At 35.3% G+C, this 18327-nt stretch overlaps 1 protein-coding gene across 1 annotated transcript in view; it reads right to left on the reverse strand.

The window, feature by feature from the left end:
* Window positions 1–16259: 16259 nt before the first annotated feature.
* The window catches only part of LOC129242064 (uncharacterized), an 83503-nt gene continuing 81435 nt past the window's right edge, over window positions 16260–18327 (reverse strand). The window contains exon 2 of the mRNA XM_054878624.1: window positions 16260–17273. Coding sequence (XP_054734599.1) covers window positions 16260–17273 — 1014 coding nt within the window. The remainder of the gene's footprint in view (window positions 17274–18327) is intronic.

Below are 18327 nucleotides of genomic sequence, written 5' to 3' on the forward strand. Positions count from 1 at the left end.
AACCAGTAGAAGCGTTGGCACGAATTACTTCAGCACAGCTATAAGAAAAATTAAAAATTACTTTCCTGAGCAATTCAACACGACTCTGGCATTATCTCAACACAAATAGTGACGAAATTCACATTGAGCCATTTGGAATTAATACTGGATCTCTAGAAATTTAAATAGTAAAGCTTTGTGAAGTGAAAAATTTACAGAGTTGAAAAGCAAGTTAGAAGAGTTATAACCGATGCATGGAATAGGCTTCTAACAACTAATTAAATAACAAGTGAAAATTTAGAGTCGTGCTCAAAAATTAAAACAAGAAGTTATGAGCCAAATTTATTCTACTTTTTTAAAGTCATCGGTCCCATTTAATTTTTTTGCTCAATTTTTTTTATTCCATAAATAGATTAGTGATAAATTCTAGATAATGAACAAATAGTTTATTTTTTTATCAAAAAACACTTTATTTATGCAAATACCATTTCTTATTGGCAAGAATACATTGTGTGGATCCTTAAAAACTTTGAAATTATTTCACACTCCCAACTCAAAAGGTTGCAAACCCCTTGCCTAGGCGGCTTTTATTTGCAATCAAAAAGTTTTTTTAAAGAAATTATTGTTATTTCTCTTTATTATGATAATATTGGTATGGCTCAATTACGTATAAAACAAAATATCGGCCAAATGGCCGCCGCGGCTTTGGCGGCACACTTCCATCCGATGGTCCAAATTTTCGATGACGCTTATCTCATCCCTTAGCCCTTGAATTGTTGCTGGCTTATCGACGTATATCTTTTCTTTCATATAACTCCAATAAAAGAAGTTCAACGGTGTCGTTGACGTTTAGGTGTGGTTCACATTCAACATCGGCACATGAAATTTAACCACCCTTTATCTTCTAATTATGTATTGCACTCTGAAATGAGTGTTGTTCATTAAATTATCGATTTCTCTAAAAGTTTTCTCGTCTTCATGCCATTAAACAGTTAGCCGATGCTTCTCTATTCTTGCCTGTTTTCCTGACAGAGCCATTGCTCAAAAACTATGTTTATTATTTCAAAACTTGTAGCAAACTAAAAACTGTAACGCTTTTTATGAAATTTAACATGCATATTAACCGCGCGTATGAAATGCCATATAATGGGATTATGTCGCATCCTAGCCACGTACGAATATGCGTTTCGACATAAATTCACCTAATTTGTTTATTTTTCATTTCTCAGTATAAAAATGTTGAATGTATAAAAATATAATTTTTTGCATGGGGCTAAATTGAGTAAACCATAAATAAATTAAAATCTTGTTTTTCGCAAATAAAATTAATTTATCATTTCGAAAATCTTTTTTAATGACGAACAGTGAGTATGTACGATTCAGCATTTGAGCCACTGTGCATATTTATTGAAATGGTTGCATTCTGAGAAACTGCAAGTAGAAATCGAATATACAAATAAAATAATATAAAATAAAATGTTCCTTTATTCATTTTAAATAAATCCACAGTGTACATGGCATGTAATTTACTTAGAGCATACAAAAAGTGAATGTGGGTTTTATCTAATCTCAATAATATTTATGCCGGGTGTGGCACCGTTCATTTTTTCTTTCATCCTATTTCTGTTTGTGCGTTTATTATTTTTATTAAATTTTAGTAATTTGACTTAATTTCTTTATTAACGTTATAGGAATGGGCGTGGTTAGTGACCGATTAGACTAATTTTTAATGCCTACTTACCTCAGAAAAAGGGTAATATGTGTGTCACGAATTTTGGTTATTTGACGGACGAATATGGCTAAATCGACTCCTTTCATGATTCTGAGCATTTTGGCACATACGTGCGTTTGTACAGATGTATATGTCCACATTATGCACAGAAATAGCTTGAAAAAAGCATGGGGAAGGTTAATAGCTTACGCAAATCCTTAGATGTCATGGATGTTTTAAAGCACACCTTCATGGCTTTGGGCATAAATGGACTCCATACTACGGGCATTGCGAGCCGGGAATCGACGAGGATGCAGAACATGTGCTTTTCCTAGGTTATCTTTTCAGAACACCTAGGAAAACACTAAAAGATAAACTCGCCTGTAGCGTAACGCCTGACAATTTAGTGCCGAAATAATGCAGCAACTTCGATACGGTGAAGAGACAAGGCGAAAACTCAAACGACAAGAAAACGTGTAGGCCATCAAACACGAAAGTGGAGGCAAACTGACACTGCCAGACATAGAAACTTACCTTTCTATGGCACGGACAGAGGCATAGCGAGTGGAGGAGTACTCTCATCGAAAGGCCTAAGCAGTGGATATAAGATGCTACTTTTGACGTATTGCATCAGGACAGTAACGGGTGTTGAGCAATGTGCTCAAACCACCTCCTAACGAAATAATTGACGGTAGTGCCGGGTGGTTCGGTACTTTAACGGTAGGAGATTTTGTTCGATTTAAAGTTCCACACTGACAATTTCAACTCTCCCATTATATGTCATAACTAAACAAAGTAACTCTTTCAACAAAATTAGTTTTTCTGTAACAACGATGCGCCGGATAATAGCTGATATTGTATTGGTAATTGTATTGGCGATATTTAAGTATATTCAGAGGAACCTGTGCCGTAATTGATAATCCACGATGTACGTAACTTAAGTTTGTTTTCAGTTTATATTCCGTCAGTATTAGAATAATAATTTTCTGGAATTCCCAAGGAAATTTATATCAGATTAATGTGTGGCTTATATTTAAGTAGAGATGGGTTACAATAAAATTATTTAAATGGATTTAAATTTGATTTTTTTTTTTAAGTGGATTTGAAAGTAAAATTTTAAACACTACTCAGGCGGAATACTGGACCAATTTCGGAGTTAATAATTTTTTCTTTATTTACTACATCGGTCGTTTAGAAAACAGAATGTCAACAAATACTACTTGTCATGTATGGCCCGAATAAGCCGGCAGCTATTTTCTTTTAGCACAAACTCTTAATTTATTAGTTAATGGATCACCTGTAAATTAATGTCAATCCAATACTAAAAGCTTTACTTATATGAGAGACAGGGCCTTAAGTAGCATTTTCGCTCAAAACTAATTTTGGAAAGAAACATAACACATTTTTTAACAATACCTGAAGTGGGCCTTTACCCAATGAAGTATCAAATATTGCTAAATAAAATTGGCTTAGTTAACTTAATTTCTTTGCATAGACTTTATTGCTTTGATAAAACTTTTTCTCTCAAAGTATGAGTATTTGTCTTTCGAAAGAAACATGTCCTCGCGAGCTTTACTATTAAATTAACTACAAACGGTATATATAAAATCTGAAGTTAAGTTGATATTCAATTTCTTGAAAGTTGATTAATTTTGAATAATTTTGGTCTAAGTAAAAACTTAAACCTGTTACATGCACAGGGTAGTAATGATATTTTTAATGTAGGCTTAAGTAAATCACGAAATATAGGTAGTTGCAGTATCGATAAATGTCAATTTATCAGTTCATTTGCAAAAACGATCTGCGGGAATCAACACAATATTATTGTTGTATCTCTAGGCGATAAAAAATTTAAGGCCGTTCACAAACAAAATTAATTACAACTGAGTTATACTACACAACCCGTATAACTGCATGACTATCTGGAGAAACGTAGTTTAACTTCCTAGACATGCCACTTCTTAAGCATTCACTATACCATTCGATTGTTCGGTTCAGTTAAATCCATTATTCGCAAGGACATTTAAAGAGAAGTGAACTACTCCGGTATATCTTTAAAATGGAAATATTCTCATAAAAAATAGTAGATGTTATCTGATTTCACAAGATAAATGTGTATTTTGCTTTAAAGCATCCTAATCTAATTAATTTGCCATCTCTATGGAATACTCATAGCGTACAACAGTGCGTATGCGTAATATTAATATGAAGTAAATATTCGACTAAAAGCAATTTTGAAATATGACATTAAACCCATCCTCCGCACGAGTTGTAGCAAGAAAAGATGGTCACATTAATTTTTTAGCTTGTGCCATATTAGCATGTATTCCACTACGTTGATAAATAATATCTATTAGTACAGCTATGCGTACAGGCAACATTAAATAATGTCTTTTAAATTGTTTGAAAACCATTTCTGCGAAAAACAATTGTCAAGAGAGAGAAAATTCCCTTAAGCGTGCCATGCTTATATTTTAATATAAAGCAAAAAATTTATAAAATGTAATGGCAAGACAATTCATACAAATATTTAGATCATAGCAGATTGGGCTATTTGAAAGAGGTGGCATGTACATTGTCAGCATCGATACTTATGCCAAGCGATCTTATTAACGACGTGAATCAGTTTATCTACTTTGCATCACTGCTATAACTCTTTCCTCAGACTTCACAGTTAATATGGCCTCTAGACGACATTCTCTCACTGATATCGAAGATGAAACCATACACTACGTCGAAGACTGCAAATACTCCGATAATGTAGTTGCTTCCCCCGGCGTACTGTTCTTCTTCTTGATATGTTTATACGGCAGAATGAAGTTCAAACATTTTCTTGCATTTTTTAAGAATTTATTGTGATTGAGCGAAAAATGTTTAATTCTAATAAAATGAGAAAGCAAAAGGGTTTAACAAATCAAGAAAACGGACAAATCAATAGCTTGACAGCAAACTTTGTAGATCTTTACGTGAAACCGAAGGGGGCCTCTTACGGTAAGAAAAGAGAGAAAGTAGTATTTATGGTAGTGACGAAAAGAATCTGGATGAGCCGGAGGGATCCAATTACAATTTCCATGACTTAAGAAATCAGGAAATGGGGTTTGTCGACTTCACAGCCGTGAATTGAAAACTGTGGACTACAAAATAACGGGAAACAGGTATAAAGCCCTGTTGGAATTATCGGTTTCTGAGATTCGCGAAAGATTTTGCCCTACTAATAGGGTCTTTCCACAGGGTAGTCCACCTGTACACACTACAAGTGTTGTCAACGTTTGGACTGCGTCCCAAAACTTTGAAATTGTAGCATGGTCACCGTATTTCCCAGTTTTGAACATTACTGAAAACCTATGGAGATGCCTTGCTCGAAAGGTTTCTGCAAATGGACAACAATTTGAAGACAAACATGCTTTAACTCGATTCATTAAAACGGCTTGGTCTGGCATTTCATTAGACTTATCTGGAGAATTTGTATAAATCCATTCATCAACGAATTTACGAAGTAATTTATAAACAAGGTGGCCGCACAGATTATTAAGCTTTTAATAGTAAATGTAAAAAACAATATTTCCTGTATTTATTGTTACTTTTTCTTCTTCTGATGTTTCAAATAAATAATTGGCGCGTATATTTCTGTTAGATCGGTCTTTGGCCTAGCTCCTCCTCCTATTTGTGGCGTGTGTCTTGATGGTGTTCCATAAAAGGAGGGAACTACAGTTTGAAGATTAACAACTCTTCCAAATTTTGGGAATTTACTTTGAAAAAAAAACATCTGCTCATGAAGTTCATAGAACACTGGCTCCATCATTGTGTGAATAGCGACGGAATACTGTCTGAATTTTTGTTTCCAAAAATTGATCAACGACATGGTCCAGTATTGGTACCAATAAGACAGCACAACTTGCCATACACCGCGCTTAACAATATATTTATTATAATATTCAATCAACCATTTACGCCATATGGCCAGATGTGTTGGAAAAGTAGTCAAAAATTTAACTAATCGATTGAACCATGCCATGAAATAATCTACCAGATTATAATAAAAAAAATTATTTACAAACATATATTATTTTGTATTATTACTTTAAGTTCTCAAGCTCTTAAAAAAATGCCCGATGTCAAAGTTTTTAGTTGCATTTAGGAACGCGATACTTTGTTCAAGCAGGCGTTTTGCAACACGCCCACTATTTCATTAGGAGTATTATATTTGAATACGAGAATTCAGGCAGTGAGAATGGCAAAGATCTTTCTGAGCCAGTATCGACATCTCTGTCACTATTTGCTATGAAAGTGTCGACATTGTTGGTATTAGTCAGCGGGCAGTCAGTACAACTTTCTGCAATCTTGAAAAAGAATCACGTCGAGTGAGTCTTGCGGTAAACGAGGGCAAGACAAAGTATCAACCAGACCAAAAAGTCTACGCGGTAGGGCAGCAGGTTGCGAATGACAATTACGAGTTCGGCCATAGTCAAGGACTTTATCTACCTGGGATCCAGCATTAGTTCCAATAACAACGTCATTCAGGGAAAAATAACACTTGCCAACAGGTGCTACATTGGTCAGGGCAGATAATTGAAGAGCACTCTCTCGACGCACGAAAAAGCGCATTAAAATTCAGCGGATGCGCTGGGCTCTTTGAGCACATGTACAATAACGCTCTAGTAAAGAATATGCTCTTTTCGAAATGTACATGGGGAACTCGCAAAAAAGAACGTCCTCATCTACGTTGGGCAGACCAAGTTGACGACGACTTAAGCCCTTGATGTTTCTAACTGGCGTCAACGTGCGCAATGCAGAGGCGATTGGCGCAAGATTTTGGTTGCGGCCAAGACCGACCTTAGTAAGTGATCGGGGAATTATGATGGTGCAAATTATATTATGGACATAATAATCCAAATTCCTAAACCAGCGTGTGGATAAGTGTTTCACTAATTTCATGAATTATGTCATAATACAGTGCAACCTCTCCTAACGGGCACTTCCGTTGAGCGGACATTTTTTGCTATAACAAGTTTTCGATATCGGGAGTAAATTACCTTATATTGGGTTTACACCTCTATAAAGCGTACAAAAGTCCGTCCAAGCGAGGTTTCACTGTATGTGGGTAATATGTTTCGTATTATGATTTCATTTTTTTATATGTATAATGCTTTAATTCGTTTTTTTTATTAAATTTGAAAAAGTTTCACTGTATATGGAAATAGTTTAATTCAATTTTGTGTAAAGTTTCGTCTATTTTAAAAAAGTTTTGCTTTAATTCGAAATATTTGAATTTATTTAAACTGAAAATTCAATAACTTTCATATTTTCCGCTGGATTTGTTAAAGTTTGCACTTATTTGAGTGCTTATTAATTACAGATTATTAAGTACACTCCAAAAACGATATGACGGTCGCAGGCAATGGCAAATTGCTGTAAAATTTCTTATATAAAAAATATAATATTTCTTGGTCATTGCATACCTGATATCGGCGTAAATCGGAACCAAATCGACACGAATAATTTATCTTTATTAGTTTTATTATTACATTATACATCAATTTTTTATTTCAAGATGATGACTGTAGGCATCTAAAAGGTGGCTTAAAATTACTTAAGCCATTTTGTTTTTGAATGACGTTTTCAATTTCATTTTTGAATCATTTTTTACTGAATAAGAAAGAAAATGATTTTGAGTGATGTACTGATTTACTTGTCTGTCTATAAACCACAGTTGTTCAGTTCACAAGTATTAAATATGATTGGCATACGACGCCATTTACAAAATTTGTAAATCTTTGAATAGGGGGATTAATTTTGTGTAAACTTGCATAATCCTAGAACCAGCGGTAGTATATAAGTAGCATTGCTTCAAAACGTAAATGGAACTGGCTCGGCCACTCCTTACGCAGACCAAATAACCACATCACCAGAAATGTAGTTAAGTGGAACCCGCAGGGCAGTCGCCGCAAAGAAAAGCCGTCAGACACATGGAGACGGATGATAGAGATGGCGATGGAGAAAACAAATAAAACATGGAGCGAAATTAAATTACTGCCGCAAAACGGGGTCCAGTGGAATCAATTTGTTAAGGCTCTATGTTCCAAATAGGAACAAAAGGATCAAATATATTGCTTCAAAATAAATCTATTCAAATTCACATAGCTATAAATAACAGAATTTTTATAATTAGACACGCGTGCAAATCATTGAACTCATTATTTTGTACAAAATTAACAAATTTTTGCGCAAAAAAACTTTTTATTTCGTTTACTTTAAAAAAGTCCTGCTTACTTCAGAGTGCTCTTGTACTTGCATACCGACTTAAGCACAAAGCGATGAAAGCTTCTTATCTATTTTCCGGCATTTATGTGACATCATTAAATATTCATATATTCACCTTCATGTAAATAGTAAGCCGAAAATTACAAACAACTGTCTGATTTTGCGAGCATCACGTGGGGCATGTTTACATCTTCATGTGCAGACACTTGCAAGCAATTTATGAACTCATCAAATGAGTATCGAATAAGTAAATAAAATAATTATAAGAATAAATCATTATAACAATATATATGTTCACGCGAAACCTACAGTCTGTGTCAGAAAAAAGGAACCGCGATTATTCATGCAGTATAAAAGATATATATTTAAAATTTTTTACATGAAAGTATGTACAAAACTACGAGTCGCAATCACTCAATAAACCGTGTAGTCTTCAAAGTTGTCGAGTATAGCCTAGCATCTTCTTCATGCTTTAAACCAGCTTTTTTGCGTAGCTCGTCGACAAACAGGACTAGATTTTGCGAACTTGACTCATTAAATACTTGACTCTTTAAATAATGGACTGGTCTTCAGGTAAGATGCGTTGTCATAGTTCCCCACACATTTTCAATGGGGTTGGGGTCTGGGGCCTGGGAAGGCCAGTCCAATATAGTGACGCTATTTTTTTTTTTTTTGTTTCTCACTGTGTTTTTCGGTGAGCAGTTGTTTTGATGATGTGGGACGGTAGGATATGTTCGCCTCCTTCAGTCGACGTTCGATGGTGTTGATATTCATATCTATTCCTTTTTTAGCAAGAACTGATCGTGCTTAGCGTAGTTACAAAGGAGAGTCCCGCTTAAAAAGTTGGAAGATCACTTTATCCTGCTTTTTTGTCATCACTCGCTTCAAGCCGCGCTCGGAAAAGTCATCAACATTTTTTTACATCTTATACCGGTGATTCCACATCACAATAAACTTTTTGATTTTTTAATTACTTTTGCTACCGCGGCGTAAGGTAATTTCGGCTCTTTCGAATGCATGCATAAAAATACCGCCTCAAAACGCTGCGCGTATATCTCACTCATTTTTGTTTGGTTGCGTATACGGGAAAGTATCGAACGACACTAACCTGAGTTAGCACTGGCGTCGTAGTCCTTGAGTGGGACTATTACGCAGCAAAAAGCAGAACGCAGAATATCTTGAAGTTACAAGAAAAAAAAGCGGTTCTTTTCTCCTGATACAGACTGTATCAAACATATGAAATAAAGAAAGGTCACTTACAGATAGAGCCTGTTGAAAGGGAGCAACAACAATACAGTGATGAACGGTTATTTCTTTCATATAAAATTTCAGAGAGAATTTCAGTTCAATAGAAACCGACATCGGAAACGGAAACGGCGGCACCAACACTAATGTGAGCAATTGAGGGACATAACTGTGGTTATGCTTACTTGTTTACTTGTCACTTTCACTCGCAAAAGTCTCGATTGCAAATAGATTGGTCACTTAGCAAAATCTTGGTTGTAGGTTAAAAAATATTGTTTTTAATTTTTTCAATTTTTAAATATTCTCAATGTCTTTTTTTTCTTTTTTTGAGATCAACACTCCTTCGATTTCCGTTATATGCTATACATCGCAAGTAACGATTAATTTTTACACTTAAACTTTTTTAATGTATCTTTATTGTGCGTCCGAGTAGATATTTGCTAAAAAAAATAAATCAAGTTAAATTTTAAGCAACTAAATAAATCTTTTAAATTAAAGTCAATTTTTTCAAAAACTTTTAAATATTTTTGATTTAAAAAAAACATTCTAAATTTTCAAAAAACTTTTTATTTCAAAATACTGAGAATTTTTTGTAATTTTATCATTTTTATTATTTTTTAAATCTAAAAACATCTAATTTTAAAAAAATTTTTAATTCCAAAATACTCAGCATTTTTTTCTAATTTTTAATATTTTTGTATAAGATATTTCCCAGATTTAACTAATGCCTTTGACTATACTATTACATTCTGTTTAAGTTTAAAAACCATTCTACATTTACAAAAATTTATTTATCAATTTTCAATTTTTTTTTTCATTATTTTTTCATGAAACTCTTTCACCAACTGAACTAATATATTTTAATATACTGTTACATTCCGTGACTATTTGCTTACAAAAGTTTTGCTTTAAAAAAAATTATTTCTTTTCATTGACTCAATGCATTCATTGCAACGAATATTCTAATACATTCAATGAATATTTCTTAAAAATTGTTTGAAACTGTTTGAAATAAATAAATTTCTAAAAAAAATTGTTTTAAATAAACAAATTTTGAAAAAACAAAAATTTCCTTCTAATAGATTTTTGCAACATATTGCAAAATATTTCATACTCTGGAATACTTCTAGCCTTAACATTTCTTACAGGTATTTTTGTTTTTATATTTTTTATTTTTTTACCATTTTCTAATTGATAGTTTTTTAACTATTATTATTTTTTTTTTTTGCCGTAGTGTTTCACCTTCTGATTTACTCAAATATTTTTATATAATTTATTATACATTTGTTTATATTTATCATTCTTTTGTATGTATTTGCACTACTATATTCGCACTACTGTGTTTATGCCCAACACCACTTCAACTTCCTTAACACAAACACTCCATCATTTGTAAATCATTTTCATGTACATGTAATGTAAGTCTAATATTTGTTTCTATTTTTGTTTAGCCATCACATTACTTCCATTTTCCGAATTCTTTGTTCCTTTACGAACGCTGTAAAACAAGCAACTGAAGTTATTTTTCGTCGGATGCCTGAATTTATATGCCCGCAGTGAATAAGGAATTTGTTTATGTGTCTGAAAAGCTGCGCGACGCAGGAAAGCTCTCAAGCATCGCACGCTCTTCGACGTTCGTTCGCGAAGGCGCTCTTATACAGAGCTCTATGGCTAAACATTCAGTTTTACATATTTCATTACAATGAAGAAGTAAACAAGAAAAAAATATTAAAAAGGATAAATGTTACTGATAATTAAAATAGTAATTACAACAATAATAATAATGATATTTTTTTTGACATTGCCAACCGTTTTTTCGTTATGAAACTATTTATTTAAGGAATTAAAAACTTCAGTAAATGCAAAAATATTTTTATTTTTTTAACGGCATTTCTGCAAGAAATTTATATATATTTACAAATTATATAGGTACAAACTATTCATACCATAACAAATACCTAAATATCATAAATATCCACCTTTTGCTATTTTGCCGCCAAAAAACTCAGCAACACATCAACATTTCACATTTGTTTACACCTCATATAAAAATTCTACCAGTTGCTTTTATAAGAGAATTATGGACGCCAGCAAAACGCAACAGCTGTCTGCCGCGAAATGCCGCCTAGTAAGACTAGGAAAGTATATTAATGAAAACTCAAATAAAACCAAAAGTTTTGTTGTGCCTTTCTCTCTGCAATCTCCAAATCTTCAACAACCGAATAAACCAATGAGAGAGACATTTTTTCAACATTGAGCACTGCCTCGATAGTAATAAACTTAGGTATGAGCCACTTGTTGATCAGATATGGAAACTCATTCCATGCTTATATCCGCACGCATTTGTGTACAAGAGTCTTATAAATTTGTATGTCACAGCGCAAAGGAATCGAGATAGATATAGACATACATACGTATATTTTCAGTCCCAAATGACGAGAGGAATAGATTTAGCCATATCAGCCCGCGCACCCGTTTATGTGAATGATAATTCGGCACAAAATTAACATATTTCAATGAGATTTGGTACACCTAGATGGTTTGATTGAAAAGTAATGAGCCTTCCCGCGCGGAGCGTCTGCCAAGCGATCAACCGAATCGGCTGGTGGGGGAAAATGATCGTTGGAACCCCTTCCACTAGAAACCGGTCCCAGTTCGCTGGCAACAGCGGTGCAGTCAATATCGCTCCGCGTTAAAGCTGTTTTAAAAACGTGTTAGGATTTTGCAGTGGTGCAAATGCAACGATCGTTGGGGCAACGTTACTTGATCAAATTTTGCGTAAAGCTAAACAAAACGAGTACCGAAACCATTGGGCTACTCAAGGAGGCTTGCGGCGACCAATCTCTGTCCAGTGCCCAGGTAAAACGGTGGCACAACTCGTTCAAGGAAGACCGGGAGGACGTCGAAGACGAACAGCGATCTGGAAGGCCTTCGACGACGCGAACAGACGAAGATGTGAACCGGGTTCGTGAATTTTTGAACATTGACCGTCGTGCTAGTCTACGTCAGATCAGTGAAGAATTAAATTTAACTTATTACAATGAACAACGCGTTAAAAATATTAAAACTTTTTATGAAAATGGTCGCTTTTTATGAACAACATGTCGCAAAAGTCGTGAAATTTTGGTGGAAATAAAAGTTCGAATGTGTCGACAATTCAAACGTTGGTGACCCAGTTTCTAGAAACTGGTTCTTCCGAGGATTGAAAAAGAACTGGCAAACGAAAAACTGGACATTCTGTTGAGAATATTGCTGAAGCGCAATTCTGAGCAATCTTTAACATCGATAACTGGACTTCTCAACAATTAAGCATTCATGAATCGACTATTTGGATATTTTACCTATAGACGGGATCTTGGTGGATATTTAAGTGATGCCATTTTTCACATATAATTATTAAGAGCCGTATTTTGAATAAAAATAGTGGAACCTGAAAGAATCTAAATTAAGACCACATCTAGGCGCGTCTTTTAAAAGACGCTTTATTATTGAAATCGGACAAAAACCATGGCCGCTATTTACGTGTTAAGACCGAATTTCCGTACATCCGTCTGATGCCGAAGTTTGAGTTTCGTTCAAATGTACGCAGGTATTGTATATTAAGGTCGCTCCAGACCGTATTTAGCACCTCTTTACTTTTTACTCGTAGACAGTAATTAACCTTATATGGGAGTGGTTTTTGACCGATTTCTCCCATGTCCTGATGGATTGTTTTGGGAAGCCAAAGAGTTAGCACATTTGCATATTTCATACGTTTCATGGGTATTTGACCTACATCTACTATATTTTAATATGTAAATTAACTGTTATCGAGTTAATCACTAAGCCAAGCATAATGCGACGATTGCCAATAAAATTTAATTAATAACCCCAGTCATGTTCAATGTGGACATTTTTATTTTTTTATCATGAAACCTTTTACCTTTTCAGTTTTACATGTGAATTATAAATAGGCCTGTTGAATATTATTAACTTTTCGCCACCAAACGACTCTCCGGTCAATAACTAATCTTGCAACACCTCGCTATCCTTTTCGTTCACTCTCATTACATTTTATGTTAATTACCAGCAGTCTAACAGTGGCTAAACATATTTGTATTACTTTTGTATATGTGTACATATAATATATTTACTTACATATTATACACAAGTATAAGCAGAAGCCCTTTGGCTTTGTGAGCATATGTTATAATATAATAAAAAATCAGTTACAAAAATTCAAAGCTCTGAAAACCCTCAATTTTAAGTAGTAAATTTAAATTCAACATTAAGGCATTTGGGTTAAAACCAAGGCAAAGTGAGAAACTAAGGTGGCGTCATTAAAAAACTGTTACTTTATTTTACGCGATTTTGACAAGTCTGACATCAGCTTCCTTCGCAAAACAAAGCAAACAAACAAAACAAGAAAGAGTAGAAGAAATTACAACAAACGAAGTGCCGCTAGTTAAATTGTTAAAGCACAAATGAATATAAAGCCTTAAAATGCAGTGTGTTCGCGTTTTTGAGGGGAAGACCCCGTGGCCAGGAAGTATGTATGTGTGCATATATATATATTTCTTGTATATATATTTCTTGTGTTTGGTTGTTTCCATTGCTTTCGACTACTCTTCTTCCTCACAAACAAGTAATTCCCCTTTCTTTTATTTGTTTATTGATGGTCTCTTACGACACGGCGAATTCAGATGACGCAACCTGTTTCTCTGTCATTCTTGGGTTAAAACTACGTGCATATTTTTGGTGTAGCTGTTTTAGCTGTAGCTTTTTACCTGAATTGCATATGAATATAGACTATGAAGAAATATTAAATTCAATAAAAGAATTAATTGCAAGCTAAAAAAGAGGTTTTTGTTACCTGAAGTAGTAGACGGTAAAAACTGTGGCGCGAATGAACTATCAAACAAGAGAGGAAGACCGAATTGGTCTTCATCCAGGTCTGGTTACAAATTACGAAAAAAACAACACCCAAAAATTAGTCATCGTTCAGGTTGTCTTCCTTGCTTCCGTTTTTTTTAGTCGGATACTACTTCGATTTATTACTTTAATGTATAAGGCGTGACCGTTGTATTGTTGGAGCTCAACATCCTCTTTGTTAATAATAGGGGTTAGAATTGAATCTGTTGACCGATAGCAGCAACTCATACGAGTAGTAAATTATTCGCTTCCAATCCCCCAATAATATATGGAAAAATGCTACTGGCTGTTATTTCGCGCTTAGGTTGACTCACAGAGATTTTCGGATGATATTTCTTCAGGTAGGTCAAATAAGACATTCTTCTCTACGCCAGAATTATTCAAATAGATCCAGACGGTTTTCATAGCATACCTTATAAATTAGTTTTGAGAAAAGGAAATACAAACAGATATTCGGCCGCCGCAGCCGAAAGGGCTGGTGCGTGACTACCATTCGGAATTCAGACGGAACGTAGGTTCGAATATCCAGGAAAGGCTAAAATGAAGAAAAAAAGCTTTTCTAAATCAATCGCCCCTCGACAGGTAATGGCAAACCTCCGAGTATATTTCTGCCACGAAAGACTCTTTATAAAAAATATCTGCCTTTCGGAGTCAGCTTGAAACTGTGGCTGCCTTCATTTGTGGAATAACATCAAGACGCACACCAATAGTAGGAGGAGGAGCTCGGCCAAACACCCAAAAAGAGTGTAAGCGCCAATTATATATGTACATATATATAATGTATACACATATATATAATGTTAGAGATCCCATTGCACGATTTTCATAATATCATAGCCTATCAGAGTTTTAATGTCCATATTACCAGAATGGAATTATTGTAAGTCTCGCTTTGGGGTTGCTTACTGTATCGAGTCCATAAGCAGCACATATTTGCCCTTTATTCTTTATTCGTAGCCGTAAGGAGTCATTATCGAATATTCTCTTTTTTACCTCTATTTTGGAAATATTGTGCCACTCAACTACCTTCCCATAAAACTATTGAACTTTAATGTCACCTTTGCCGCACAGAAAGCCGTTCTGTTTTTGCACAATAGATCTATTTTGGTCACAGTGCGCAGTAGCCACTTCCCATATAGGAAAAAAGTCAGTATTTTTAAGTTGCCCAGACATAGGCTCGGCAGTTTTTAACTCATTACGCCTATTACTTAACTTAATTAGTAGACATAGACAAGGCAAGTATTTAGGACCACCAGAACTTCATAATTATCACTTAGTGGTTAAACTTTAAGGAAGGGTAAAGGTAGCGGTCGCCTATTGGCTGGCAATAGAAGTTGTACGAGGAAGCTTCCCATAGAATCCGTCGCTGAAGGCGGCTGTGGGTTCGTTACTGTCATACTAGTTGAAATAATAATATGATTCTTGTACGGGCGATAGCCATTGATGTTGTGAACAACATATTAAAATTTCAGACGATTGAATATTTTTTGTTATTTTTTACAACACCAGGCCGAAAAGGTCGTTTCAAGGTAAATGAGTTTGAAGTTTGAGGTATAGGAGCGCGCGGACCGCTCTCTACCTAGTTAATGGGCTGTAGAAGCTATAATATTGGGAATTTCCGAATGAAAATTTCACAGTATATTCTTAAGATACTATACTTTCGAAATATTGGAAAAACAAAAAATTGATTTTTTTAAATTTCTACACCACCGGGTCCCCTTAAATAATTCGACTTACGAGCCAGTAAAGGAAGATTAGTCTAAATTTCCAGTTAAAATATTTAGCGAAAATCGCGGATGAAGGCATTCGAATGGTCCATTTAAACATCTGATGAGCCTGTAACCAGGGATATTCACCTGCTGCAATGCACCTGGTGATTTGAAAAATATGTTAGAACCAAACACTGCAATCACTTTCCGTACTCTAATCCTATTGTGTTGAGCGCCTTGAAGTTATTCTTCAAATTGCCAACAATACTAACTACATATTTATGTTTGTAAGTATATATGTGTGTATATTTCAAAAAATTGATGAAAGTCTTATTTGAATAATTTAATAGGTACGTTCTGGCCTAATTGCATTAAATGCGAGCTAAAAACAAATCAACAAATAATGAAATTGTGTATACTGTAAATGATGCAATATTTCCGTTCTAGAAAAATCTGACGCGCTTCACAACACGGTAATGATAGCCATCGTCAAGAAGGGCAGATGTTTCCTGTCCTGGACCCTGCGCCTCTACTACACCTGGTTCAAGTGGTGGTAGATAGGCGAGTTCTGGCTCAACTTCATTTATTTGTTCTTCTTCTGGAGTTTGCTCAACTGCTGGCTGCTGTTCGGGTTCAAGTGCCGATTCAACTTCAGCTGCCTCTACTGCTTCTGGCTGTGATTCTGGGGCTACATGCCCTTCTGGTACATCTGGCGCTGTATCGGGTTCAGCCACTTTTACCAAAGGTTCCATACCTAGATCGGGTGAAACTGCTGGCTTTTTATAATGGTAACCATCATCAGCAAAAACAGCTATCTCTACGGACATTGCTTCTGTTGTAGGGGATGCTTCGGTGGTTGGTTCTTCTGTTTCCGGTGCTTCAGTATCAACTGTTTCAGTTGTGGGCTCTTCAGATACTAACTCTTCATTCACTGGCGGCAAATATTCATTAGAAATTTTCAATTGTGGTAATTCTTGTGGTACATCCAATTGTGGTGGCAAATAAGTGGATGGTAAGCGCGGATTCGCTACTGGTGGCAGATAGCCGAGGTTCAGATGGGAGACATCACGACGTTGACGTAGTCTAAGCTTGCGTACAGTGCGATATTCGTAGCCATTCTCACCAAACACGGCTGTTTCAGGCACAGCTTCGGTGGCGGCTTCCACAACTTCAGCTTCTTCTGCAGCATTGGCTTCACGGGTATCTGGTGACGACTCTTCTGCAACAACTGGCTTAGGCTCCATTTCAATTACTGGTTCTGCTGCTCCCACTGATTCAACAGGTGGCAAATAGATGCTTTGCATAGATTCAGCAGCCACAGGTGCCGGTGGCAGATATTCTTTCGCTGGTTCGGCTGCTACAATTTCGGATACATCGCGGGCTAGGCGGTGTTGTTGCTGCTGTAAGGGAAGAGCTGCAACTGCTACCCCAAGGCATAAAGCGACGAAAATGATTTTCTAAATGTAGGCAAATACGTTCAATTATTACAATATATTTATTAGCACATTTTTACACTTCGGTTTTAATAAAAATTCATTAATCTATGAACTTTATTTAAATTAAAACAATTTAAATGTGTCTGACATATTTCATTTCACAATTACCATTTTTGATGTGTAATTTGATGTTGATGTGTAAAAATTCATTAATCTATGAACTTTATTTAAATTAAAACAATTTAAATGTGTCTGACATATTTCATTTCACAATTACCATTTTTGATGTGTCCCAACTATGAAGTATTTTCACAATTGCTATTAAATAATTATCTTTCCGCTTGGCAGTGGCCCACTGAGTTGAACGCAATCGAATGATGTTGATACTGAAATCGTATTTTCTATTTATAAGAAAAATTAACGCTTCAACGCCACTATCCAAAAATAAAAATACAAAACTGAAATCAATAATCGAACTCATCAGCTACGATCCACATTAAACTCTTTCAATGAGCTGTCGATAGTTTTTCGCTCACCGCCACTCTTCAGCATTTAAACGCCACAAAACTATATAGTTCACACTTCGTTTCAAAAACGGTCAGACACTTGTGCCAATCGCTGTGAAGAGCGTACGAGACATGAAGAGAGCAAACCGTAAACGTCTGCAAAGTTTACGCATGCGCTAACAAAAAATTTTAACAAATTCAGACAACATCCAGCTACCCAACATCTTAGCAGCAAATCAATCAAACGTACATATCACACTTTGCATGCCACAATTATGAGTATATTTTTCCCTACGCTTGAGGGTCTTTGTACGTTCGAGCAGCACCACTTCAAATTCGGCTGCAGCACAGCGGATAGCAAGTGGTATACGCGCGTATATGTATGTATGTATGTATGTATGTACATACACACATACGTGCTTCTATAGATATGTATATACATTCGTATCTAACTGTCTAGCCATTTATTGCTCAGCATCAACTATCAGCTGTCTTCCGCTTTAATGTTCGACCAGCATTCAGTTTAAACCTATCGCTTTGGCAAGCGTGTAATAGCGTGCATTGCGGCC

This window comes from Anastrepha obliqua, chromosome 3 (genome assembly GCF_027943255.1).
Source record: "Anastrepha obliqua isolate idAnaObli1 chromosome 3, idAnaObli1_1.0, whole genome shotgun sequence".
Classification (NCBI taxonomy): Eukaryota; Metazoa; Arthropoda; class Insecta; order Diptera; family Tephritidae; genus Anastrepha; species Anastrepha obliqua.